The sequence below is a fragment of the Pistacia vera genome, unplaced genomic scaffold (genome assembly GCF_008641045.1).
Source record: "Pistacia vera cultivar Batoury unplaced genomic scaffold, PisVer_v2 Contig445, whole genome shotgun sequence".
Classification (NCBI taxonomy): domain Eukaryota; kingdom Viridiplantae; phylum Streptophyta; class Magnoliopsida; order Sapindales; family Anacardiaceae; genus Pistacia; species Pistacia vera.
In genome coordinates this window covers 783,269-809,893 of record NW_022196274.1, presented here as the reverse complement: position 1 = coordinate 809,893, position 26,625 = coordinate 783,269, and the positions used below count along the sequence as shown (strand labels likewise).

Genomic DNA, 26,625 nt, shown 5'->3' with positions numbered 1-26,625 from the left:
ACTAAATCTAGAATATGAAATAAAAACAAAAAGAATTCAATTACACATTACTCAATAGTCAATACTCATTAATAAACTCAAAAGCATAACATAAATTTAATTTGGCAATGTTAAACTAAATATAACATAAAATTACAAATTAAAAAAACTTAACATAACATAAATCATCTTCATCCCACAATGTTGGTGTTAGTGGAGTCTCTTGATTCCGCACTCCTCGGATTAGTTAATGGCACAAGAAGAAGATCATCATATGCAATTAACAACTATAAATATTAATAAATGAAAATAATAAAACATATGAAATATTATTATAATAAGTCTTTAAGAAGACAAATCAGCTTGTCAAAACCTATTTATTTATAAAAATATTGCATCAAAATTAATACTAGAAATTCTTGTATTAATAAAAAAGACTTAATAAAAAAGAAGCGACCCCATGTGCTATCTACATGGAAAATTCATAATGTAATTCATACGAAGCAGATATGCCTCATCATTGGGAGCTTGCTATCACTGTCATAGTGACATATTAAGGAAATACTGTAACAGAGAAGGCTATCTCTTAATTGTTAAATCTTTATTCATTCATCAGTATCTCATAGGATAACCATTAGTCTCAGTAGAAAGTATAGATATTTTCTAAATGAATGATAGTCCAAGTCTCATTCACGAAGAGTTCCAATAGAGCAACCAATGCACAAACCTTTGATGCAAGCAATTGAATAGCAAATATTGCCTAGATAAATCTAATGACAATGAATTGAAAAAACTCTATAAGATGAAGCAATGATTAAAATAGAGCACAGACAAGCAAAGCAAGGAGAGTGTATTAAAAATTGAGTGTTAGTAAACGATCCATTGATGCAACGGAAAAACAAAAACATTTACGACATGGATCATTACTTAGAACCAAGATCAGGACACAAATTTACAGTTTATAACAAAATAAGAATCTGCAGAAAAATTAGTTTAGAGTTTAAGAAATCATACGCACGTTTGGAGGCTCCTCCAACTTTGTCTCTGAAGGTAATTTGCTACCGACCCAAGTTTAGGATCGAACCGATATAGTCCACACGAAGATAATCGTAAGGAATTAAAGAGGGATTTGCTAGATCCTCTTTAGCCTTAAGAAGTAAGAAAGAAAAATCAAAGAACACTTTGATTCTAAGCAAAAAGCAATCTGGCGTGGGAGAGTGTTTTTGGGGCTAGAAAGTTTTCTTTCAATGAGTAAAATGAAATAATAAAAAATCTTACTCTCTCTCAATTAAACATTTTCTTTTATAGTGCAAGTTTAATTGTCATATTCCCTTATGGAATAGGTTTGGGCTCAAACACCCCTTGTTTTCAAATACTCCCATTTAGATATTTTAATTTTGTTTATCATTATCTCAATTAAAATCAATTAATATATATTTAATATATTAACATTTAACAATAATGATAATTTATTTAAATATATGCAAACACATATTTAAATGAAATCTCACTTATTTAATTTTTCTAACAAATTAAATAAAGGCTACAACCTCAGCAAATTTAATTGCATTATGAAATTACCAAAATACCCTTTCACCTAAAAAGACGAAAACGCCCTTCTTTCTTTCTGTCTCTTAAATTATCTTCTATGTGTGTGACCCATAGGCTCCTCATCTTACCGGCAATGTGTAGTATCGCGATTAACACCAATTAATCGTTTCACTAAACACAGACCAAGATTGGCCCCTAGCAAGGCATCATGGCCACCCGATAGATTCAGATTCAGCAAAGTAGCTACCTGTCAACAATATGGTTACCGTACAATTCGATCCTTTCATCATCCGTTATCTCGACGAGACCAAGGCATAGAAATAGTGTCAACCTTTGCTTCCTCTCGATATTGTGTATTTAGTTACTGGACCAATGACCTGTATTATAAACTGGATAGAGCAACAACTCAATCCCACTGTGGCCATAGTTTTAGTTTCATTGCCATTTACTGAATTACACCGTGAGATAACTTCTCCCGTACCCAGGAGTGATGAATCCTCTGTCTATCCACCATAGTCTTAATACACTCCTTGATGCAGCCAATCACCACCGTATTGACAGCTCTGAATAGAACTGCATTGGGCTAGTGTCAAACTAGACCAATCGATGCATAAGGCGCTCCGGTGATCTCAAGTCTAAGGATCACATGTACCAGCATTCGTTAGAGGATTTATTCCATAGACACTGGGTTTAACATCCATAGGGAATTCTCTAGTGGGTCAGTCCAGTAAACTTGCCTACAGCAAGCACTCATGTGTTACACTAGGTTGTCGTCAAACAACTTTGACAAGTGAGATCAGTCACTGCCCTTCGACAGGGTCGTTCAACACTATGATAGCCTTACCATATTATCTATGCCCTTACTTTAGAATAATACTAGGGCTACAGACGTTTCTAGAATGGCCACCATATGTGCTTTCACTATCAAGATTTGGAACACTTGATACCCTCGTCATGGTTCTACCATTCTAAGGACATATATCAATACATACAATGATGATTTACGTGATATAGTATAAAACACCTTTTATTGATCAATGAACATTATTATAAAGAGTCAATTCGACAATAATTGATTGGCTATAGGGCATCTACTCTAACATTGAGGCATCTGATAACAGGTACCCCATCAATGTCGAATGCCTTGGCCTGCTTAATTTCCTTAATGTGGTTACAGAGAAGTGACATAAATTGAGCATATGCTGTGATAACTTTAATGTATAATTCAATTACACATTACTCAACAGTCAATACTCATTAATAAACTTATAGTTAGCAACTCTTCAAAAATTTAAAACAAATAAACACAACAATCATCAAGATGAGTTATACAACTTTCCACTTCCGAACATAACCAACTATTGAAAATCAGTTCACAACAAATAAACGCAATAATTATTAAAAAAATTTAATCAACATAACCAACCAAACCCTAAACCATTTAATCAACATAACCAACCAAACCCTAAACCATTTAATCATCAATGATAATATACCTCATATATTGGAAATTTGGAATATCCTTCAATCATCAAGATGAGTTAGACTACTTTCCACTCCCAAAGAGAAAAACTCTACACAAAGTTGGACAAACAAGTTAGCTAAAATCATAAATAATGATGGAAAATATATAATTATAATTGAAAGTTAACAAAAAATGTCACCTGACTCAATTTTAGATAATTCCTCCAAGTTTTCCTCAATGGTTAATGGTCCACGTGTATTCCTAATCCAATCATGTGTACAGATAGGAGCCTCTACCATCTTAGTAGTAAGGGAGCTATGAAATGGATCTAATACACAACCCCTTGTACTAAAAAACCGATTCAGATGCACTTATTGAAACAGGCATAGCCAAAACATCTCATGCTATCACAGAGAGTACAACATATTTTGTTGAATTAGTCTTCCACCAATTCAAGATATCAAAAGTTTTGTCATTGTCATCCTCACAATCGTCCGCTAAATACTTATCCAACTTCGTTTTATGTTGAACAGCTTTCTTTGTAGCCTTTTTTCTCATTATACATAACCCTCATAAGTCCTCACTATCAACATTTGCATCATGCACATCAATGTCAATTGAAACTTGAGATTTCTCACTTGACTGCTCATTGTCATCCACCATAAGCAAACTGTATTGCTCAAATAAAGACAACAAAGCCTCCTTCGCTTTTCTTATCAACTTGTCAACTATAACAACATCATAGGCCTCATTAACTACCTAGTCCACATATTCCAATTTGTGCCTAGGATCCAGTACCTCTGCAATGAATAACATAATGTTGATATTATCAACATTTGAGCAATACTTATCAAATTTTACTTTCATCCGTGTAGCCATATTACGTAAGCCAAGATCAAAACTTTTACACCATGTTGAAAGCTTCAACCCAACGCCGAAAATCTCTCGCATGTATGCATTACCAGTAACATAAAGAGACCTAGAGACACGTGGAGTAGCATCGTAAAATACTTACAAGAAAGGTAACAAGTAGTAGCATACTCCCAATCAGTACTCATAGGCAAACCTCGTGACCTATCACCACTAGTAAGCTCATCTACATACTTACTATCTTCCAATGCCAACAACTAAAAAGCTTTATGAAATTTTAATGCCGCTTCCAACATCAAGTATGTAGAGTTCCACCGGGTTTCTACATCAAGAACCAAATGACTTTTACTTGCGATTTTTTCTTTCTCCACACACCCCTTAAATCTTTGTAACCTAGTTGGAGAAGACTTTACATACCTCACTGCTGAACATATTCTAAATATGGAGTCATCCATTTCCTTTAACCCCTCTTTCACAATTAAACTCAAAATATGTGCACAACATCTCATGTGTAGAAAATCACCATCCAATACACTTCCCTTTTAACTTGCTAGTCTAGTCTTGAGATAGCTTACCCCAACATCATTAGAACTAGCATTGTCTACTGTGATTGTGAATACCTTATAAATACCTCAATCAAGCAAACAACTCTCAACTGTCTTACCAATCATTATACCTTTATGACTAGTGATTGAACAGAAATTTAAAATTCTTTTCTGTAGCTGCCAATGATCATCAATGAAATGTGTAGTAAGGCACATATAATTAAGGTTATGAACGCTTGTCCATGTATTAGTGGTTAAACAAACTTTGTGCGAAAACTTACTGAAAAACTTTTTCAACTTTTGGCACTCTCCAATATATATTTTGAAGCAATCTTTAGTCACGGTTCTCCGACAAGGTACTTGAAACCTAGGTTGTGTCACATTCATCACGTTGCGGAACCCCTCACGCTCCACAAAACTAAAAGATAACTCATCAACAACGATCATTTTTGCTATAACCTCTCTAATCAGATCTGGATTATATTTCCATGACAATTGTGCGGAGAGAGCAATGCCGCTTGAGAGATCACATAATCCTTGTTGAAAAATTAGGGTCTTCTGTCTCTTGTCTGCCACATTTGGAGGATACTTTTTGCATCTATTTCAGTGGTTACTGTAACGCCCCACTTGAGGTACGTAGTTAAGATTTGATGAATGGCTTGAATGTTTATTGATTTATCCTCATTTGAGTATGTATGTTGTTAATATTGTTTGGTTGGCCCTTGGTTGAAAGGGTGTATTGGTTTGGTTGAGTGGTTGCCCTGAAAATTGTAAGACTTGGCAAAATCTGGATGTTACAGTCTTCACTGGGGCGAAGAAGAAGCTTCACCGTGGCGATGAAGTGCTACAACCCCCGTGTAGCTGCTGTAAGTTTTTGCAGGGGCGAAGAAATAGCTTCGCCGCGGCGAAGACTCGGCTGAAATTTGCCTTGAGTTTTTAGAGAATTCTTCCTTTTGGGGCTCAATGACCATTCTACCCCTAATTAGTAGGAAAAGTGGGGAGTGAAATGCAAGGAAATTGCATGGAGAATAGTTTGAATGGGGATATTTTTGCAAAGAATTAAAGGGCATAGGTGGAATTTCTAAGAAGGAGTAAGGGTATAATGGGAAATAGTGGAGAAAATATGAGATATTAAGGGTTTAGCTTTAGAAACCTTTTCATTTTCTCCCTTTCCACTGCCTCTTTCATCCTTCAATTCTCTCAAACTTTCATTCAATTTTCCAAGGATCCTTGAAGGGCTTTTGACTAGAAATTGATACAAGTTGATCCTAAGCACTTAAAGGTGAGAATCCTTACTCTAGATGTAAATTTTATTGGTGAAAGAGTAGGATCCTTATTGAGTTTGTGTTTAAGGTTTAAGAGAAAGTATCAAGCCATCAAGAGTAGAGAGCTTAAGTGGATTCTACTTGACCATAAGGTAAGTAACTCTACCTAAGTTGTGATTTACATGATTGAATGATGTATAGAGATTAGTATATGATTAATGCTTGAATTTTTATGTTTGAAATGAGTTGATGGATTTATGAATGAGTTCAATGTTGACTTATGGAGAGATTTCCACCATGAGAAGGGTGGATTGTGTTGATAAAATTTGGTAGAAGTATGGGTAGAATTAGAAGAATTTGAGAGGAATATTTGAAGTGTGTTTGCTTTGCAGGATGTGTGATGATTTGAAGGAGTTGAACTCCAATTTTGGATGGTTAAGAAAGAAGTATAAGTAAAGTTAGAATAGAGTTTATGTATGCACACATATTGCTTGATGAAATGCCTAAAAGAAGCATGAGTAGAAGTAGAGAACCTTACTTTATGCAACATAGCATGTTTGCATTTCATGAATGCATATAAGAAAGATTCTAGGCATGAACCATCCATATGCATATGTTTATTTGAGTAATCACCAAAGAAAGAAATATGAAAAATGAGAAAGAAACGCTCTAAGAATAGAGATAAAGAAAAGAACTAATTCTCTTAGAATAAAGAGAAATAAAGAATTAGCACTAGAGAATAAAATTAATAATAAGTGCTAAAGAAGAGAAAACAGAATAGGTTGTGCGATGGGGAGCCCGTGAGTGTAGAAATTATCCGCATGTAACCGCCATGAGAGAGCGGTCTCCGCCATGAGAGAGAGCGGTCTCCGCCATGGGAGAGTGGTTTCCGCCATGAGAGAGTGGAATGAGAATGAGAAAAAGAATTCGTATAGCCATGAGAATACATGCGGATGAGGGCTATATGCGTGAGAGAGAGTACATTCACATGGCTAAGGGTTCTGAATCCATGCATCAACCAAAAGCGATTGGCAAAGAATAAGAAAGAATAAGAATAAGAATAAGAATAGAATAGAAAGAAAATAAAAGAGAGAAAATGCATTGTTATGCTTTAGTGTCTCATCCATGCATGGTTATGATATTCTCCATGGGTGATGAGAATAGAAAGAAAGAAAAGAATAGTGAGAGCTAGAAGTAAAGAAAGAACAAGAGAGACTGAATTAAAGAAAGTGACAAGAGTACGAAAAGAATTGAAGAGTAATACACGGGGACTATCAAGTAGAAGATTTACTTACTGAGCATCTTTGTGCTCACCCCGTTGTTTTCTATGTTTTACAGGACATAGGTGAGGACGTGGTCGGATGGACGTCGACAAGCGGGGAGACTTGGCTGCACTATCCACTGTTTTGAGAGTCTTTTTGTACAAATGATGCTGTACTATGTAAAGAATGTATTTATTAAGTAAAGAAAATTTTTGGGCCCAACTATTTTGATAAATATACTTGTCTTTTTATTAATATATTTTTATGAATATGATACAAAGAAAGAAGTTGTTATAGTTACATAGAAAACTCGGACCACTCTTACTCGGACATGCTAGAACACTCCCACAATAACTACATGTCGTAGTCAAATCATCCTTATTCTCACGATCGCTCCTAACAAAGTGATCCCACACTTGAGAACTATTCTTCCTAGAACTTGTTTCCTTTGCACGTTTGGGGCCTAAAAGTGTTGGTGGTGGCCTAGAATTTGGAGTTGGAGTCGCACTTGTCGGTGTCTCACGAGTATTGTTTGCCACCGATGACATCTACAATTCCATCAAATAAAAATATGCATTAAGTAAATAAGATATCCATATAAATAATATTCTTTTATTTATTGACAATAACTAAAAATAAAAGAGAAAATTTTGGACATGTAAAATATAAAGACATCCATCAATTAATAATAAAACATAAGGCCACCAGTTTCACAACTTCAATTCAATTTGCACAATTTAAAACCAAAAAGGCCACTAGTTTCAATGCACAAGTAGATTATCTCATTAAATATGAGAATCGCACCATTACTCTCCTAAACTCAGTTTTATATAATCACCAAACAAAGAAAACAAAACAAAAAATTTACAGCCACAAACCAGCTCACAGACCGCAACAAACAAGACATCAGAACAGCTATTTAAAGAAACCATCCACCAAGGTCTTACGCCAGCAAAAAATAGAACCAACATCTAGTACAAAACTACCAAAAATCTAACAGCCCAGAAGAAGAACCTACAGCAGGCAAGATCACCCAAAAAACCCACTATAGCAACAAACAACATGGGGTAAGGACAGCAGCCAAAAAAAGCCGAATTCAAAATGACCACAACACTCAAAATGGAGTGCTCACTATGACTGTTCCTAAAGTGGAGATTAAGAAACCTGATGTCAAGGCCATTGAAATTTCAGGTTAAATTATTGATGGTCGTCTTGATCAACTTCAAAATGTCGTTTGTGTTTGTATAAAACTTCCTTATGTCTTGATCAGTTAATTTTCATTCCAAGGGCTTCTCAATCACAGTTGCTCAAACCCAATTCAGTTTTTCGATGCTTCAAATCATCCTTAATTTATCTTCATGCTGTTATCAGAAGGCTCATTGCACACTAGTAAATTCCTTGATAATATTTTAGCTTTTATTTTTGATCTTAACTTAAACTGCAGAACTCCACTCCAGGAAGTAATGATTCAAATCACTGAAAAACAAGACCAGTATGACAAGTTTCCCTGCATCATTTATAATGGACTCATACACTTTGCAGAAGCAGTGTAAGCAGTATACTATGTAGCATTTTTTGGTGATTTCTCTACTTTCACTTACAAGAAGGGGATGAGAAAGACCAAAGCAGATAATCTGATCATAATAGACGTAAGGATTTTGAAATTAAACTTGTTTGTTAAAATGAGTGCCTTCGATAGATTACTGTTGTGAGTGACTGATAGTGAGATAGGTGTTAACCGAGAGTGAGTGACTGACTGACTGACTATGAGATGAGTGTTAAAGAGACGAGAGTGAATGTGAGTTGTGAAACAAGGGATGTGATTAAAGGGTTCAAAAGGTACACATACCTTGGATGAGCAAGACGTGGAGTTGCATTTGTGGCTCTGAGATTGGAGATGCGACGACGGTGGATACTATTGGGTGAGTGGGTGCTGGGTGGTTGTTGTGGAGACTGCTAGCGACATGGCCTTGCTGGGTGCTAGTGAAGTGCGACAATCGGAGACTGTTGGCGGCATGGCCCTGCTCAATTGGTGTGGAGTATGGACTGTGAAGATTGGAGCTTGGAGAGTGGAGTCTGCTCACGGTGTCGATAGTGGAGTGACGTTGCGGAAGTGTGGAGATTGGAGCTTGTAGGCGGAGAAGAGAAGTAGAGATGTGAGGTGAAAATATTTTTTGCTTATATACTTAGGGTAAAACCGGTTTGGAAAATATTCCAAACCGAACTGGTTTTTCGATTTTTAAATTTTGCAAACCGAACCAGTTTGCAAAAAAACCTAATTTTTGGTTCTGTTTCAGATCGGTTCAGTTCGGTTTTCGGATTATTTATCCCACCCCTAACATTGTCTGCTTTATCACATAGTGATTCTAATTCTAATTATCCTCAATCTATTGTGCTTGTTGCAAATAATTGTGCTTCAACATCTCAGTGTAATTTAAAAGAACAAAATGCTTCTGATTTCTCTACATTGTCTGAATCATCACTAAATACCTATAATCACCACTCTGATCAATATTGTTTGTCTGCCAAATCTGATTCTACTCGACATTCTTTAATTACTACATCCTCTTCTCCTATATTGTCTTCAGTAATAAATTGATTACCTACATCCACTCTTTAGGGCAGTAGAGATTATTACCAATGCAATAGGAAATTTTAAAACCAAATCTATGAAGAAGCGACAAGGCATGTTTTCGACTACCAAGTCCAAAAATTCCATTGACTACTTGAGTATCTTCCTCTCCATATATAACATGTTGATCACCAGTACCTCCGACGACTCCATCCATAATCAGACACTTCATAATGAATTTCACCTTCACCGTCTCTATTGTTATGGTTGCATCCAAAAACCACATCACTTATAATAATATTGCCTTCATCTATATTCTCAAATGTGAATTGCTCAATGGCAAGTTGTCCCTTGGACTGTCCCTGCATGTTGATTCTATAAATGCATCAATTACTATAGTGGCAAGAGCTGTAGACAATTTGGCCACATGGAACTTCAGAATATGTGGAAGACCTGTAGGGGTTGTAATTTGGTTTATAATATATTCCACGTATATTTTTCATATAAGGCTCGTAAGTAACCCATTTAGATGTGGTACGGGAGGCTCACCAATAGTGAAATTTACAAAAAAAATCCTTTCTAGAAAAAGTTGCAAATTAGCTCGAGCTTCTTGAGTTTCAGAAGGATTTAGAATGTGTTTAGCACGATCTTGATTGGTCTGATTTGTGTTGTATGGCACAATGGTGTGATTAGTGTTGTGTGACATGAAATCTTGGTGGAGAAGTTCGAACACCAATTGTTTAGGTTTCATGGCAGTGTTGTTGTTAATAATGGCGATTAAAGTGAAATGGGTACTTGAGAGAGTAATGAGTAAACAATTGATTATGGTAAGTGGAATTGCCATATCAATGAATTCTTGGTATGATATTTGCTTCTTAGGTTTAAAGGATTGTATAAGAAGATCATTTTATGAAGATTTTAGCTCAATTTATAGAGATTAGTTCTATTAGTTAAAGCAAGTTAGTTCTTAATTGGTTAGTTCATGCCTTGGTTAAACAAAATTAGTTATTAAACTCTTAGTTCATGGTTAGTATAAAGAAATTATATGTTAGTTGTTAATTAGTTCATGCGCAGTATAAAGAAATTATATGTTAGTTGGTAATTAGTCAGTTCATGTTTGGTATGAAAGTGTGTTTGTACTTAAGATTAATAAGAATCTTAGCTAAGATTAGTTTATAAAAATTATGCAGATGAAAATGATGGATTAATAGTGTAAACTCCTAGCTAAAACCCTTCTAATTTCCTCATTCATTATAAAAGTATCTCTACTTCTATCTACTTCAATATGATTAAAATCATGATAAATTATGTAATATTGATTAGAGAAGAAAAAATATATATGCATGAAAGAAAAATAATGTGGGGAAAATGAAAAAATTAATTTAGTTAATTATGATAATTAAAATGTTAAATGTGTTGACCGCAAACCCAGAACCAAGGTTAGTGTGCACTTGTGCTTACTCGGGACTTGTGTTGAACACCTTATAGACTAACCCAAAGAGTAGTTTATGGGCAATTAAGTAAAGGGTGCGTTTGGATGAGGGCATATAAGATAACTAGGGTAATCTTCGTTTATTTTGCAATTGCAAGATTTCGGTGTTTGATTTGCAAATCATAAAATATTACGGGTATTTTTTATTGGAAATAGTGTTTACTGTTAGTAATGTAGAGGGTAATCTGGTACCCTCCCATAGGGTTGTTATTAAAAAATTACGAGGTAATTTGATTTTTATACATATTTTGCCCTTAATTCAATATCATTTTGAACATAATTGCCCTCAAATGTCTACCAAATAACCATTACCCAGCCCTCATACATTTGAGAATTTAGATAAAAGAGCCCAGCCACAAAAAGTTTAAAAGTTAACAAAATACCCCCAGCCACCTAAGACCATCGTCGGTCGTTACTCACCATCGCCGGCCGCTGACATCAGTCATGGTAATGGTACACGACTGACGGGATCTGGTCGGTCGTGCGTCAGTAAGGCCTTTTCCGACCACGGATCTTAGGTTCGTCTGCGGGCTAGTCTACTCAAAGTGACTGCAATCTCCCTCAAAGACTTAGAGTCTTGAGAGGATTCTAACATCCCAAGGTCTCCGAATCTCATCCTAACTCTTTATAGATTTCTAAATCTAACGAGTGTCTAGCACACACAAGACTTTGAGTTTTATGCGAACTCTGCCAGACAACGACTTCCAAGTCCTATTTAGATTCTAACAACCAAGGACCTTGAGTCCTACAGCGATTCCAATATCTTGGAATTGCGATCTTACTTGAATTCATCTTCCCTAAGTATTCCTAGTTTCATGCAACTAGTACTCTGACTTCTACAAGGATTAAGCCTTCCTGGCTTCCGATAAAAGAGGGGTTAGTCCTCTCGGAAATTCATTCAACTTCCATCGATTTCAGTTTCCACCAATCCAATTTTAATGAATACTCGTATAGTATACACAATTCCCCCACTAGTTCTTTACCTACCGTCTGTCGTCCTAGAGCCGACCTCCGGCCACTCTACGACGATAGTCGTGCCTAGCTCCATAAACAAGGTAATCGCTTACCCTTTTATGCTCAATTTCCCGTCACAATCCTACTGACTTGAGCATCAGACTGCCTACGGTCGATACCACGCTGGTGTTCCCAAGTGCTTCACATTCACTTTCTGTGTCTTTCTGCAGGTTTAAGAAGTTGTCAGTGGCTCATTCCTCACACGACTAAATCTAAAGGATTTCCGAGTAGATTTTACCGTCTATAGAAATAATCAAGTATCTTTTAAGCTACAATAAAGAAAAAATGTTTTGTAAACAACTTTTAAAATAGATCAAGTTTGAAGATGATTATAAAATAATCAACTTTATAAAAGAATTCTAAAAGCTAGGATAATTAGCTTCTAAAAATCGGATTATTTCTATAGTTGAATTTACATTGTAAAATGACAAATATACCTATATATAATTCTTCAAACTACAAAATTAAATTTAATAAACGTTCATCACTTATTAAAATAATTTACAATAAATAAATTATTAAAATTAATAATTACAAAAATACAATTCACTGCCCCTCATTGATCAACGACAATCAATTGTCAACCACCATTGATAGGCTGTCAACAATGGTCAAAGGTGGTGCCTTGACACCACATTTAATTCAAAAAGTACCAGAAACTATCGATCTGTCAGAATCCAATGTATCATCAAATTCCGATGTGTCGTTTGGCCGCATGAGGCGGCCAAAGTTTTAACATCTTTGTAGACAAAAAGGGTATATGATAATTAAGTGTATAGTAATAAGCTTTTAACATGTATGAATAATTGAATTTTTTATTTTTCATCCATCCCAAAACTTCACAAAATCCTACGTATCCATGCAAATTGCATTAGAAATGCTTAATCATATGCTCTTTAATTTATTGAATCTTGAGAGTATTAGAATAAGCTACCTATTTTAATAAATGTCTAGTGATTTCTCAACTTAATCCACCAACTTGATATTCATATATTTCAACTTGACCAATTGAATGGTCAACACTTTCTTTATTCTTCTATTTATTTATTATAAGCTTAGACGGATGTGTTTGTGTTTAAATTTGGGTCAATAATTTCAGTCCATTGCTAAGGTTGAGTTGGACTTTGGGTTAGAGTAAAAGTAGCAAATAAAACTAATGAAAATACAACTTAATTAGTTTAGTGTAAGGGATGGCTTATCCTGTTACAACAACCATGCACATGCCCACTAACGAGAAGTCAGAAGAAGGGTTTTCCACAAAGTAAACTAAATTAATTCGTTAAATAAATAAATAAATTATAAGTTTCAACTACTAACATCATAGTTATGGTAGTTGTTATTGTTATTAGCATGACATGATTTACTAAAGAAAAATTCGTTATGTTTACATCAAATTTGGTCAAATGTAGATAAATCTTACGACGTTTAAATTTATGAAGAGGGTCTTAGAAAACACTAAATAATTAGCCAAGTTTGAATGGGAGGGCGCGTCGTTTAGTATTCTTAGTTCTCCTATTCTTTGGTCAAAACTTGATGGCCTATTCAACTTATGTATATTGTGAAATATATGCATCAAACATATTTTATATAGACGCGTGATTTTGTATAATTAATTCAACTAATTAGATGAATATATGTATGGACGATTCATTTTACGAAAAATGCAGTCTATATATATATTATCATTTTTTTTATTATTGGGAGTGTCCGAGTCATTTTGCATTCACTTTAACTAATCCTTTAGTCTTAGAATTACCGGTGAGATAAGAGCCATAGTAGGACAACGACCACCCCCTATTAGTACATTATCATATTAATTTTGTGTTAAATGTATTTTCAAAGAGAATATATATATATATTTGTCTCATTTGATCTTTAAAATAAATAATTCAAAAATTATTATTTGAAAATTGATCATTGACTGTATCAACTACGCGTTAATTATTAACTGTCATTAATGCGAATATAAACGTAAATTAATTAATAGCATGAATTTCCTAATAAATTTGAATCATTTATTAACATGAATTAATTATGTGAATTAATAACATGAATAATTAATTAACTGAAAATCCATTATGATTAGCATATGCTGATGATGTGAAGAACCGACCTGAGACAAAATAAAAAATCAATTAAGCTGGTATTATCCCATTCTTGACCAATCCCTTCCGCTCAATATTACTCTTTCTTCCCTTTTACTTAGTCCACGCCACCACCACAATCTCTACCCTCCCATCTCCACTTCCTCAACGGCTCAGATCTCTTTTCAAGTTCAACCTACCCCGCAATTTCCTTTTGCGACTTCTTATGTTTCACCAACCAGCACCTATTACTTACTACAACACAACCACGTCTCTCTCTTTCTCTATATATACACCTTCACTCTCTCTCTCTCTTTTCCTCAGCAACAGCATCCTTAACATTAATTTACAGATTTCACTGTAAGCACCAAAGCTTATCAGCACTCTTTCTGAGTCTTCCTCTTCTCTTTCTTTTAGTATTTGTCTGTTTTATACAGAGTAAATTAAGCAATGGAAGCAGCTGCAATGAACGTTCACGAAAACGGGAGTCTTAAGAGTTTGTGCACGGCTTCTACTGATCCCTTGAACTGGGGATTGGTGGCCGAGGGTCTTAAAGGGAGTCATTTGGAGGAAGTGAAGCGTATGGTGGCCGAGTACAGGAAGCCGGTGGTGAAGCTCGGTGGTGAGACTTTGACGATAGCTCAGGTGGCTGCCATTGCAACCGATGAGTCTGGCGTCAAAGTTGAGCTTTCAGAATCAGCCAGAGATGGTGTTAAGGCTAGCAGTGATTGGGTCATGGAGAGCATGAACAATGGAACTGATAGTTATGGTGTCACCACTGGTTTCGGCGCAACTTCCCATAGAAGAACCAAGAACGGTGGCGCTCTTCAGAAGGAGCTCATTAGATTCTTGAATGCCGGAATCTTTGGTAATGGAACAGAGTCGTCCCACACACTGCCTCACTCCGCAACAAGAGCAGCCATGCTTGTGAGGATTAACACTCTTCTCCAGGGCTACTCTGGAATCAGATTTGAAATCCTGGAAGCAATTACCAGTCTTCTCAATAACAAAATTACTCCATGCCTCCCACTTCGCGGCACAATCACTGCCTCCGGTGATCTTGTTCCTCTGTCTTACATTGCCGGATTACTTACCGGTCGCCCCAATTCCAAGGCCACCGGACCTAAGGGAGAAGTCATTAATGCTCAAGAAGCCTCTAAACTCGCCGGTTTTGAGTTGTTTGAGTTGCAGCCTAAAGAAGGCCTTGCTCTTGTGAACGGTACTGCTGTTGGTTCTGGAATGGCTTCAATGGTTCTTTTTGAGGCTAATGTTCTTGGTGTATTATCCGAAATTTTGTCAGCAATTTTCGCGGAAGTGATGCAGGGGAAGCCTGAATTCACTGACCATTTGACACACAAGTTAAAGCACCATCCAGGCCAGATTGAGGCTGCAGCAATTATGGAACACATTTTAGATGGCAGTTCGTATGTTAAAGCTGCCAAAAAATTGCACGAGATGGATCCTCTTCAAAAGCCGAAACAGGATCGTTATGCCCTCAGGACTTCACCACAATGGCTTGGCCCACTGATTGAAGTTATCAGATTTTCAACCAAATCAATTGAAAGGGAGATCAACTCCGTCAATGACAACCCTCTGATCGATGTTTCAAGGAACAAGGCTTTACATGGAGGCAACTTCCAGGGGACCCCAATTGGTGTCTCAATGGACAATACACGTTTGGCTATTGCATTGATTGGAAAACTTATGTTTGCCCAATTTTCGGAGCTTGTCAACGACTTTTACAACAATGGGTTGCCATCAAATCTCTCTGGCGGCAGAAATCCAAGCTTGGATTATGGTTTCAAGGGTGCTGAAATCGCCATGGCTTCGTATTGTTCTGAGCTCCAATACCTCGCCAATCCAGTCACCAGCCATGTCCAAAGTGCCGAGCAACACAACCAAGACGTGAACTCCTTGGGACTCATCTCTTCAAGAAAAACTGCTGAAGCTGTTGACATCTTGAAGCTTATGTCTTCTACATACTTGGTAGCACTTTGCCAAGCCATTGATCTGAGGCACTTGGAGGAGAATTTGAAGAACACAGTTAATCGCACTGTGAGCCTAGTGGCTAAGAAAGTTCTAACTATTGGAGCAAACGGAGAACTTCACCCATCAAGATTCAGTGAGAAAGATCTGATCAAAGTGGTTGATCGCGAACACGTTTTCGCTTACATAGATGATCCCTGCAGTGCCACCTATCCATTGATGCAAAAGCTAAGACAAGTACTTGTTGATCATGCATTGAACAACGGCGAAAAGGAGAAGAATGTGAACTCTTCAATCTTCCAGAAGATTGGAGCTTTTGAGGAGGAATTGAAGGCCGTTTTGCCTAAAGAGGTGGAGAGTGCCAGAATTGTGGTTGAGAATGGAAATGCAGCAGTTCCCAACAGGATCAAAGAATGCAGATCTTATCCATTGTACAAGTTTGTGAGGGAAGAGCTAGGAACAGGATTCTTAACTGGTGAGAAAGTAAAGTCACCAGGAGAGGAATTTGATAAAGTATTCACAGCTATGTGCCAGGGTAAGATCATTGATCCAATGCTAGAGTGCCTCACAGACTGGAATGGTGCCCCTCTTCCACTCTGCTAGTGTGATTTTTTTTTTTTTTTTTTTTCTTTCTTTTAGTTCATATTGTTTTCAATTCCCCGTGAAAGGAATTTCCTAACGCCTATGGGATTAAATGATTAAATTTCATTTATAGAAAATGAGAAATGGTTACATATTCTTTCCCACAATTAAGTAGTAAAGATTGGGGCATTGTTCAATGTATAAGAGTAGCATATATTGTTCAATCATAATTATGTTAGGGCTTTAAAACATGAACGTTCGTAAGGTTTAGCCTAATTAACTTAGACCCACAGGTTCTATAAATATAATAGTAGAATCCCAACCGTTAAGATTAAATTACAATTCTCCCCTAAAACTAACGGCTATTACAAGAACTTGCATATAATAAATTCTATTTTTGTCTTATCATGTAATCAAAATAGTTTTAATAAAGATAAAAAAAAAAAATGTACATAACACATCATTCTCTTTCAACTCATTTATTAAAAGTAAATTTATTACCCTCTCCATTCTTTTCTTATTTTCGTCTTTTCTCTTGCCGCTCTCTTCCTCTCTCTTTCTCCCGCTAAAAGAAATTTAGGAAAAGGTGACGAAAATTTTCTATAATTTACTAAAGAAAAATTCATTATCTTTCTATAAAACTTGGTCAAATATGGACAAAGAGGAATTAGAAAATACAATAAAATAAACTAAAAGTTTGAATGGGAGACTGACCTAATTAAAATAGGCGCATCTGGACCTCGGGTGGGTACAATGTTCAGTGTTCTTTATTCTCCCATTCATTCTTTTATTTCATTCAAACAATAATTGGTCAAAACTTTATGGCCTATTCAACATTTATATAGTGTGTAAAATGTGGAGGTAACGACCTTTTCCGGTTTAATGACACTTTTCTACCTATAGACTTTTAAAGTGTCACTTTACTATCTAAATTTATATTTCAATAGTAAACACAGAGCAAACTCGGTTCAAACTATTAGAACTTTTAAAGAGAGGAGACCAATGAGTCTTTTGGTGGTAGAGGGTTGGATTTTGACGGTTGAGATTGATCAGAATTTGATTTGAGAATGAAGGTTGCGCAAACCGTAATCGCTCGATTATCGGCGATTAACAAGGTCGACAGGAATATGGTTCAAGGGTTTTGATGAGTAATAATCGAGGAGGAGAACGGTAGTGATGTAGGGTCACAACGATGCCGAAATCAGAAATGGAATATAAATTTAGATAGTAAAATAGTATATATAATTGTTATGCTTGGTTTTTTAACCTAATGAGATAAGGGTTATTATTACTACCTCCTAATTTGAATAGAATAATATTACATATAGTTTATACAAAATCTTGCATGTAAAGCAACGTAGAAAAATATGATTGGATAATTAATTATATTACTTATTGTACAAACTGATGTTTGCTTAAATGTGATTGAGTCATTTTAAATTAGAGATAAATTAAATAAATTAGAATAGTTGACATGTTAAACATGTAGAGCTGTAAGTAATTATTTGTATAATTAATTTGTACATGCATCATTACTTTTATAATAAATTATTCCTAATTAGCCAATTATTTAAAAAATATAACAATATAAAATTAGCCAAGTAAGTGTTTACTGGTTCAGCTACTGGTCACATTGATCTCATTATCAATGCTAAAATAATATTAAAATTTTACAACTTGTTCATATTGAAAAGTCCGTATAATATAATTAATACCAAGTAAAATAGTTCATCTCGTATAAGTTTTAAAAGCTTCAAAAACCTAGATTTAATGAGAATATTAGATGAATGAAATTTATCAATTCTCTTAAAACAATATTATCTCTATTAATATAGTTAATTTTCAAGAAGATCACAATCAATTCTTAGAAAATAAAACTTATCCCCCACAACATCAAAAGCTGCGTTATGAAATTGTTGAGCTTGAAGTCCTATCACATTCAAGTTGTGGAAGTCTTCATTATGTTGTTCACCTAGACCAAAAGCCAAGCAAAACATTGACATATTTATCTGTATAAATATACTCCACTCACCCAAAACTAAATTAGCCCCATTAGCAAAATGTAATGTGACCTCTGGAAACCCTTGAAGATCCATAGTAGCACAATTGCCATTTATATACTGTTCGAGACTTTGTGACTGAGAACCCTTCGAGGCGATGCTCGATTTCTTCCTAAAGAATTCGATATGCCTTTGTGACTAGCCAAGTCTCTATAATACTAAAGTCAATTGTTACTTGACTTTCGTCGCTATCATTCTTGAATGTATTACAATCTATATCAAGCATTTTGTCATCAACACTAATCCCTTTAAGAGTAACATAATATATACAACCCTTTATTGAAATTGAGAGCGGTTGAATCGCCTTCAAGTACAATATCGTCACCTAATATTAATTTGTTATGGCTATATTCTAGATTAGATATATTGCCAATGCAATACGAAAATCTAAAGCCAAATTTATTAGAAATAGATATGGTAGGTGTTTGACTAGCAAGTCCGAACAGTCCTACTGGTTGTCGATGGTCACCGTGAATTTTGTGGCTTGTACTACAACCAAAGATTACATCTTTCATTATGGTTGTGCCCTCATCTAATGTCTCAAATGTGAATTGCTTAGTGGCAAATTTTCCAATTGAGTTGGTATCATCTACATATGAAATTTGGTACATGCACTTATTTTTATAGTGCAAATGTTGCAAACGTCGTAACGACAAGGATAATCGACGTATGTGGAAGAATGGGAAGGATCGTAAGACTGTAGGACTCAAGACTGATTGAATTAGAGTAAATCAGATTCCTAAGTTTCTAATTCAGCAAGAACACAAACAATCATATATGAGAAATCAAAAGAGCATAAAAGAAAACTGATAAAGTAACACACAGAGTTATAGTGGTTCAGTAATCAATTGATTACCTACATCAACTCTTTAAGGCAGTAGAGATTATTACCAATGCAATAGGAAATTTTTAAACCAAATCTATGAAGAAGAGACAAGGCACGTTTTCGACTACCAAGTCCAAAAATTCCATTGAGTACTTGAGTATCTTCCTCTCCATATATAACCTGTTGATCACCAACACCTCCGATGACTCCATCCAATCAGACATTTCATAATAAATTTCTTCTTCACCGTCTCTGTTGTTATGGTTGCATCCAAAAACCACATCACTTATAGTAATATTGCCTTTATCTATATTTTCAAATTCGAATTGCCCAATAGCAAGTTGTCCATTGGACTATCCCTGCATGTTGATTCTATAAATGCATCAATTGCGTACTATAGTCGCAAGAGCTATAGACAACTTGGCCACATGGAACTTCAGAATATGTGGAAGAGCTATAGGGGTTGTAATTTGGTTTATAATATATTCCGCGTATATTTGTCATATAAGGGTCCTAAGTAACCCATGTAGATGTGGAACGGAAGGCTCACCAATAGTGAAATTTACAAAAAATCCTCTGTAGAAAAAGTATTAAATTAGCTTGAGCTTCTTGAGTTTCAGAAGGATTTAGAATGTGTTTAGCACGATCTTGATTGGTGTGATTAGTGTTGTGTGACATGAAATCTTGGTGGAGAAGTTCGAACACCAATTGTTTAGGTTTCATGGTGGTGGTGTTGTTAATAATTGCGATTAAAGTGAAATGGGTACTTGAGAGAGTAATGAGTAAACATATGATTATGGTAAGTGGAATTTCCATATCAATGAATTCTTGGTATGATATTTGCTTCTTAGGATCGTATAAGAAGATCACTTTATGAAGATTTCAGCTCAGTTTATAGAGATTAGTTCTATTAGTTAAAGAAATGTAGTTCTTAATTGGCTAGTTCATGCCCTGGTCAATTTAAACAAAATTAGTTATTAAACTCTTAGTTCATGGTTAGTATAAAGAAATTATATGTTAGTTGTTAATTAATTCATGCTCAGTGTAAAGAAATTATATGTTAGTATTGGCAGTATTGACAAGAAGCAAAAGTGGTTCCGTTTTTACTAGATTTTTGTCACCGTTGTTAGCTCACCAAAGGCACCAAAGAACTGCTGTCTCTTCATGTCATTTAGCATCAAAGTGCTGTCACTTTTACATTACTTTTCCTGCTTCTTCTCAAATGTATAAAACATGTGACTCTTTGTTCGTTAGTTAGTTAATGAAAGAAAGAAGAAAAATTGTATTTGTCTTTCTCAATTCTCTCTAAGATTTTTGACTTCTCCTCCAAAGTCTTTCATGGTATCAGAGCCAAAGACTAGCATCAATGGCGAATTCTTCATCCTCTAATACTTCGAACAACAATCTGAACAAAGTGATGCAGAACACTTCAGTCACTTACTCTTCAACATTTTCGTCCAGTCTTCAAGTGGTTACTCCCAAGCTCACACACGATGATTACCGTGATAATTATCAGTTTTGGAAGTCACAAATTCTTTCTACAGTAGGTGCTCATGATCTTGATGGTCACTTAACAGGTTGTATCCCCTGTCCTGAACCTTTAATTTCGTCAGAACCTAAAATTCTAGTTGAAGAAAATGTAGTTAGGTCAACATCTAAACCAAAATTGAATGAATCTGGTACTACAGAATGCATTAATCCAACTTATCTAGCTTGGAAATGTACTAATAAATTCCTTGTTACATGGTTGTTGGCCTCCATTTCTGAATGTATGTTTAGTTCGGTATCTAAGTGTCAAGCTTCCACTGATATTTGGTTTGCACTTGAAAATGAATTTTTAAGTGACTCAAAGGCTAGAGCTCTACACCTTAAACATTTATTACAGAACACTCATGAAGGGAACTTGTCTATCTGTGATTACTTTAAGAAGATGAAAGGTATTGCAAAAAGCCTAAACTCTAGTGGCCAAGATGTCTCTGATGAAGATTTGCTTCAGCATATTCTTGATGGTTTAGGACCATAATTTGACGCTGCTGTTGTAAATTTGACATCTAGAGTAGAATCCAAGTTTGATTCTGTTACAATCCAAAAGGCACAATATCTACTGCAAAAACATGAAATGTGAATTGAGAAATTTAATTTTGTTGATTTCTGAAATAGATCAGTTCATCTTGCTACAATCATTAACTCTAATAGTTCACCAACTCTGCACAATAGGTCAACTATTGCATCCCATGCTAGTAGTGCTTCTCAACCTATACTGACACCAGCTGTAAATCTCATGCCAACTACTCAAGTGCATCAAAAATATGTCCCACCCTATCCACCTCCTGCCTCCTTTTTACCTTCCACTGGTTTTGTTTCACATGGATAGACGTATCAGCCTTCCCATGCTGGATAGTTTGAATCACAATTCAATAATTATAGACCACCAGTGTTTAATAGCTACAGCGGAGGTCGTGGTAGAGGGAATGCTAAAGGGAGACCTATTTGTCAAGTACGTGGGAAAATAGGACACACAGCTATTCAGTGTTATCACCGGTATAATTCCATTTACAATGGAGTTTCTCCACAGTCTGGATCTTCTGATGGTGTTGTCTTCAACAATGGACAGTCATATTTTTTTCCTGACAACAACTCTTTTGGACATGGGAAAAGACTTGATTCTACTTATCCTGGAAATTCACAGATACAACATTTGTCCTCTAATCACTTCTATTCTGGTAATCAATCACAACCAGGACCAACGTTTGTGAATTCCTCCAATTGATTTTCTTCTTCACAAGATTTCTCCAGAGGACAACAACCTGTTGCTCCAGTCCCTAACATTGATAATTCAACTTTCAAGGTTCCTAATCAGCAACCTCCTTCATCCAGTCAGGTTTATTTTGTTGCACCTCATTTGCCAAATATTGCCTCTTCCACTGCCAACTATACTACACCGCAGGATCCAGCATGGTATATGGACTCTGGAGCCACTGATCATGTCACTTCAGATGTAAATCACATGCACAGCAGTAGGACTTATGAAGGAGCTGGGCAATTGCAAATAGGAAATGGTGAGTTCTTGAATATTTCACACATAGGATTTACCTTTTTACCTAGTTCTTTGCAGTCCAAGTCTCTTTATCTTAAAAATGTACTATGTGTTCCAAATATAACCAAAAATCTACTTAGTATTTCAAAGTTTACTAAAGACAATAATGTTGTGGTAGAATTTCACTCTGATTGTTGTGTGGTTAAGGACAAGGTTACCAGCATAGTTCTTCTGTAGGGAGAGCTTAAGGCAGGACTATATCAACTGAATCTTGCTTCTGTCAGTCTACCCTATTCTACTGCTCAATCTGTTCGGGCTGGCATTCAATCTTTTGTGTCTTCCTTACATTCCACACAAAGTCAAGGTTGTCCTGACTCTTCTATAAATAACCAAGTCTCATTAGCTACTACTAAAAATGTGATCTTTACTATTAAAACACACACACACACACACACACACACACACACACATATATATATATATATATACACACGATCATTTCACTAAGAATTTGTCGTGTAAATGAATCTAATTTTTGTCAACTTTAAAAATCAAATATATATATTATTAATGGTCAATTATATTCATATATTTATTTAAATAAAATTCATAATAGACAAAATCTTGATTTTCACATAAAGAGAGGAAGGCAAGAAGAATTGGAGAACTTGACTGGATCAATGGAATTTTGGGTCAATGTATTTGTAATATTTTTGTACCATTTTATCATCAAAATAAATAATACAAACAAATAATTTAAAATATTAATTGACCATATCAACTACGTTAATCATTGACAGTAATACCAAGGTATAAATAAATATGAATTTCTCGATATATTTGGATAATTTACGAACAAGTGAAATTCTTAATTTCAAAAAATATTTTTTTTAATATTTAAAATTAGAAGAGAATCATTGTCACCCTAAGTTATAATAAATTGATATAGGCCTAAGTAAATTATTAAGCTTAGACTTTATAATATTTGAGTTATGCTGACGTGTAAGAGTAACCTGCGAGAGGTCGTATTTACTTTGTCCAATCGCATTCTCACCCATCCCCTCCACTATCACCTCACCGTCAATGTTACAGTTTCTCCTCTCTTACTTTCACGCCACCAAACTCTAAACCGTTGGATCTCCACTTCTTCAACGGGTCAGATCTCTTTCCAACGAACCCCGCATTTCTCTTCTGCCACCCTTAAGCTTACCTAACCAGCGCCCGTTACTTACACAACACAACCACGTTCTCTCTTCTCTTATATATACACCTTCACCTCTCTCATTTCCTCTCACGAAATCCATTTAATTTATATACAAGATTTCCAGTTACCACAAAAGCTTCCCATCTTTTCTCTGACTTTTTCTCTTCCCTTCTTGTTAGTATTGTCTGTTTTATACACGGTAAAACAAGGAAAACGAGAATTTGAAGAGGTTGTGCACGAGTTCTAATGATCCCTTGAATGGGGATTGGTGGCTGAGGGTCTTAAAGGGAGTCATTTGGATGAAGTGAAGCGTATGGTGGCAGAGTACAGGAAGCCGGTGGTGAAGCTCGGTGGGGAGACTTTGACGATAGCTCAGGTGGCTGCCATTGCAACCGTGAGTCTGGGGTCAAATTGAGCTTTCAGAGTCATCCAGAGATGGAGTTAAAGCTAGCAGTGACTGGGTTATGGAGAGCATGAATAAAGGAACTGATAGTATGGTGTCACCATGGTTTTGGTGCAACTTCCCATAGAAGAACTAGAAATGGTGGCCGCTTCAGAAGGAGTCATTAGGTAAGCTTTATGAACAACTTCGTCCGTTTCCAGTTTATATTTATTTACCAAGACGAGTTGACTCAGTGTTAGGATATGTGAGCTAAAAAGAATAGTTTTTCTTCAATTGTTTCAAGTTAGTTTAAGTAGTCAATCAACCTCATGAGTACCGTTGGACTCGGCCGTGTTGACTCATCTGAATCTCACGAGTTATATCTGAGTTTTGAGGTTAAATGTATTACAGAATTCAACACATTAGGAGGAAAGATTTTTAGATCAAACATTTTTTTTTTCTTTTGTAAATACGATATTTGCAGAATCATTAAATAATTTATGAAACTAATTAATGCTAAAAATATTTCTTACAGATTCCTGAATGCTGGAATCTCGGTAATGGAACAGAGTCGCCACACACTGCTCACACTCAGCAACAAGAGTGCCATGTTGTGAGGATCAACACTCTTCTCCAGGGCTACTCTGGAATCAGATTGAAACTTGGAAGCAATTACCAGTCTTTCAACACAACATTACTCCATGCCTCCCACTTCGCGGCACAATCACTGCCTCCGGTGATCTTGTTCCTCTGTCTTACATTGCCGGATTACTTACCGGTCGCCCCAATTCCAAGGCCACCGGACCTAAGGGAGAGGTATTAATGCTCAAGAAGCCTCTAAACTCGCCGGTTTTGAGTTATTTGAGTTGCAGCTAAAGAAGGCTTCGCTCTTGTGAACAGTATGCTGGTTGGATCTGAATGGCTTCATGGTTCTTTTTGAGGCTATGTTCTTGGTGTATTATCCGAAATTTTGTCAGCAATTTTCGCGGAAGTGATGCAGGGGAAGCCGAATTCACTGACCATTTGACACACAAGTTAAAGCACCATCCAGGCCAGATTGAGGCTGCAGCAATTATGGAACACATTTTAGATGGCAGTTCGTATGTTAAAGCTGCCAAAAAATTGCACGAGATGGATCCTCTTCAAAAGCCGAAACAGGATCGTTATGCCCTCAGGACTTCACCACAATGGCTTGGCCCACTGATGAATTATCAGATTTCAACCAAATCAATTGAAAGGGAGATCAACTCCGTCAATGACAACCCTCTGATCGATGTTTCAAGGAACAAGGCTTTACATGGAGGCAACTTCCAGGGGACCCCAATTGGTGTCTCAATGGACAATACACGTTTGGCTATGCCTTGATTGGAAAACTTATGTTGCCCAATTTTCGGAGCTCGTCAACGACTTTTACACAATGGGTTGCCATCAAATCTCTCTGGCGGCAGAAATCCAAGCTTGGATTATGGTTTCAAGGGTGCTGAAATCGCCATGGCTTCGTATGTTCTGAGCTCCAATACCTCGCCAATCAGTCACCAGCCATGTCCAAGTGCGAGCAACACAACCAAGACGTGAACTCCTTGGGACTCATTCTTCAAGAAAAACTGCTGAAGCTGTTGACATCTTGAAGCTTATGTCTTTACATACTGTTAGCACTTTGCCAAGCCATTGATCTGAGGCACTTGGAGGAGAATTTGAAGAACACAGTTAATAGCACTGTGAGCTGGGCTAAGAAGTTCTAACTATTGGAGCAAACGGAGAACTTCACCCATCAAGATTCAGTGAGAAAGATCTGATCAAAGTGGTTGATCGCGAACACGTTTTCGCTTACATAGATGATCCCTGCAGTGCACTATCCATTGATGCAAAAGCTAAGACAAGTACTTGTTGTCATGCATTGAACAACGGCGAAAAGGAGAAGAATGTGAACTCTTCAATTTCCAGAAGATTGGAGCTTTTGAGGAGGAATTGAAGGCCGTTTGCCTAAGAGGTGGAGAGTGCCAGAATTGTGGTTGAGAATGGAAATGCAGCAGTTCCCAACAGGATCAAAGAATGCAGATCTTATCCATTGTACAAGTTTGTGAGGGAAGAGTAGGAACAGGATTCTAACTGGTGAGAAAGTAAAGTCACCAGGAGAGGAATTTGATAAAGTATTCACGGCTATGTGCCAGGGTAAGATCATTGATCCAATGAGGTGCCTCACAGACTGGAATGGTGCCCCCTTCCACTCTGCTGTGTGATTTTTTTTTTTTTTTTTTTCTTTCTTTTAGTTCATATTGTTTTCTTCCCGTGAAAGGAATTCCTAACGCCTTGGGATTAAATGATTAAAATTCATTTGTAATGCTTTTCTGAATATAGAAAAAAGAAATGGTTGATATTTTCCACAATTCAGTAGTAAAGATTGGGCATTGTTCATGTATAAGAGTAGATATTGTGCTGAACTTGTCGC

The 26,625-nt window shown here is 36.1% G+C and overlaps 1 protein-coding gene and 1 pseudogene across 1 annotated transcript; both read left to right on the top strand.

Annotated features, from left to right (window-relative positions):
- The first annotated feature begins 14,412 nt into the window (after positions 1-14,412).
- Positions 14,413-16,821, top strand: LOC116144452 (phenylalanine ammonia-lyase-like). The gene has a single exon (XM_031429893.1). It carries the CDS (start codon positions 14,550-14,552, stop codon positions 16,686-16,688), a length of 2,139 nt encoding a protein of 712 aa, XP_031285753.1. The 5' UTR covers positions 14,413-14,549; the 3' UTR covers positions 16,689-16,821.
- A 7,232-nt stretch (positions 16,822-24,053) lies between these two features.
- On the top strand, positions 24,054-26,271 carry LOC116144421 (annotated as a pseudogene).
- The last annotated feature ends 354 nt before the right edge of the window (positions 26,272-26,625 follow it).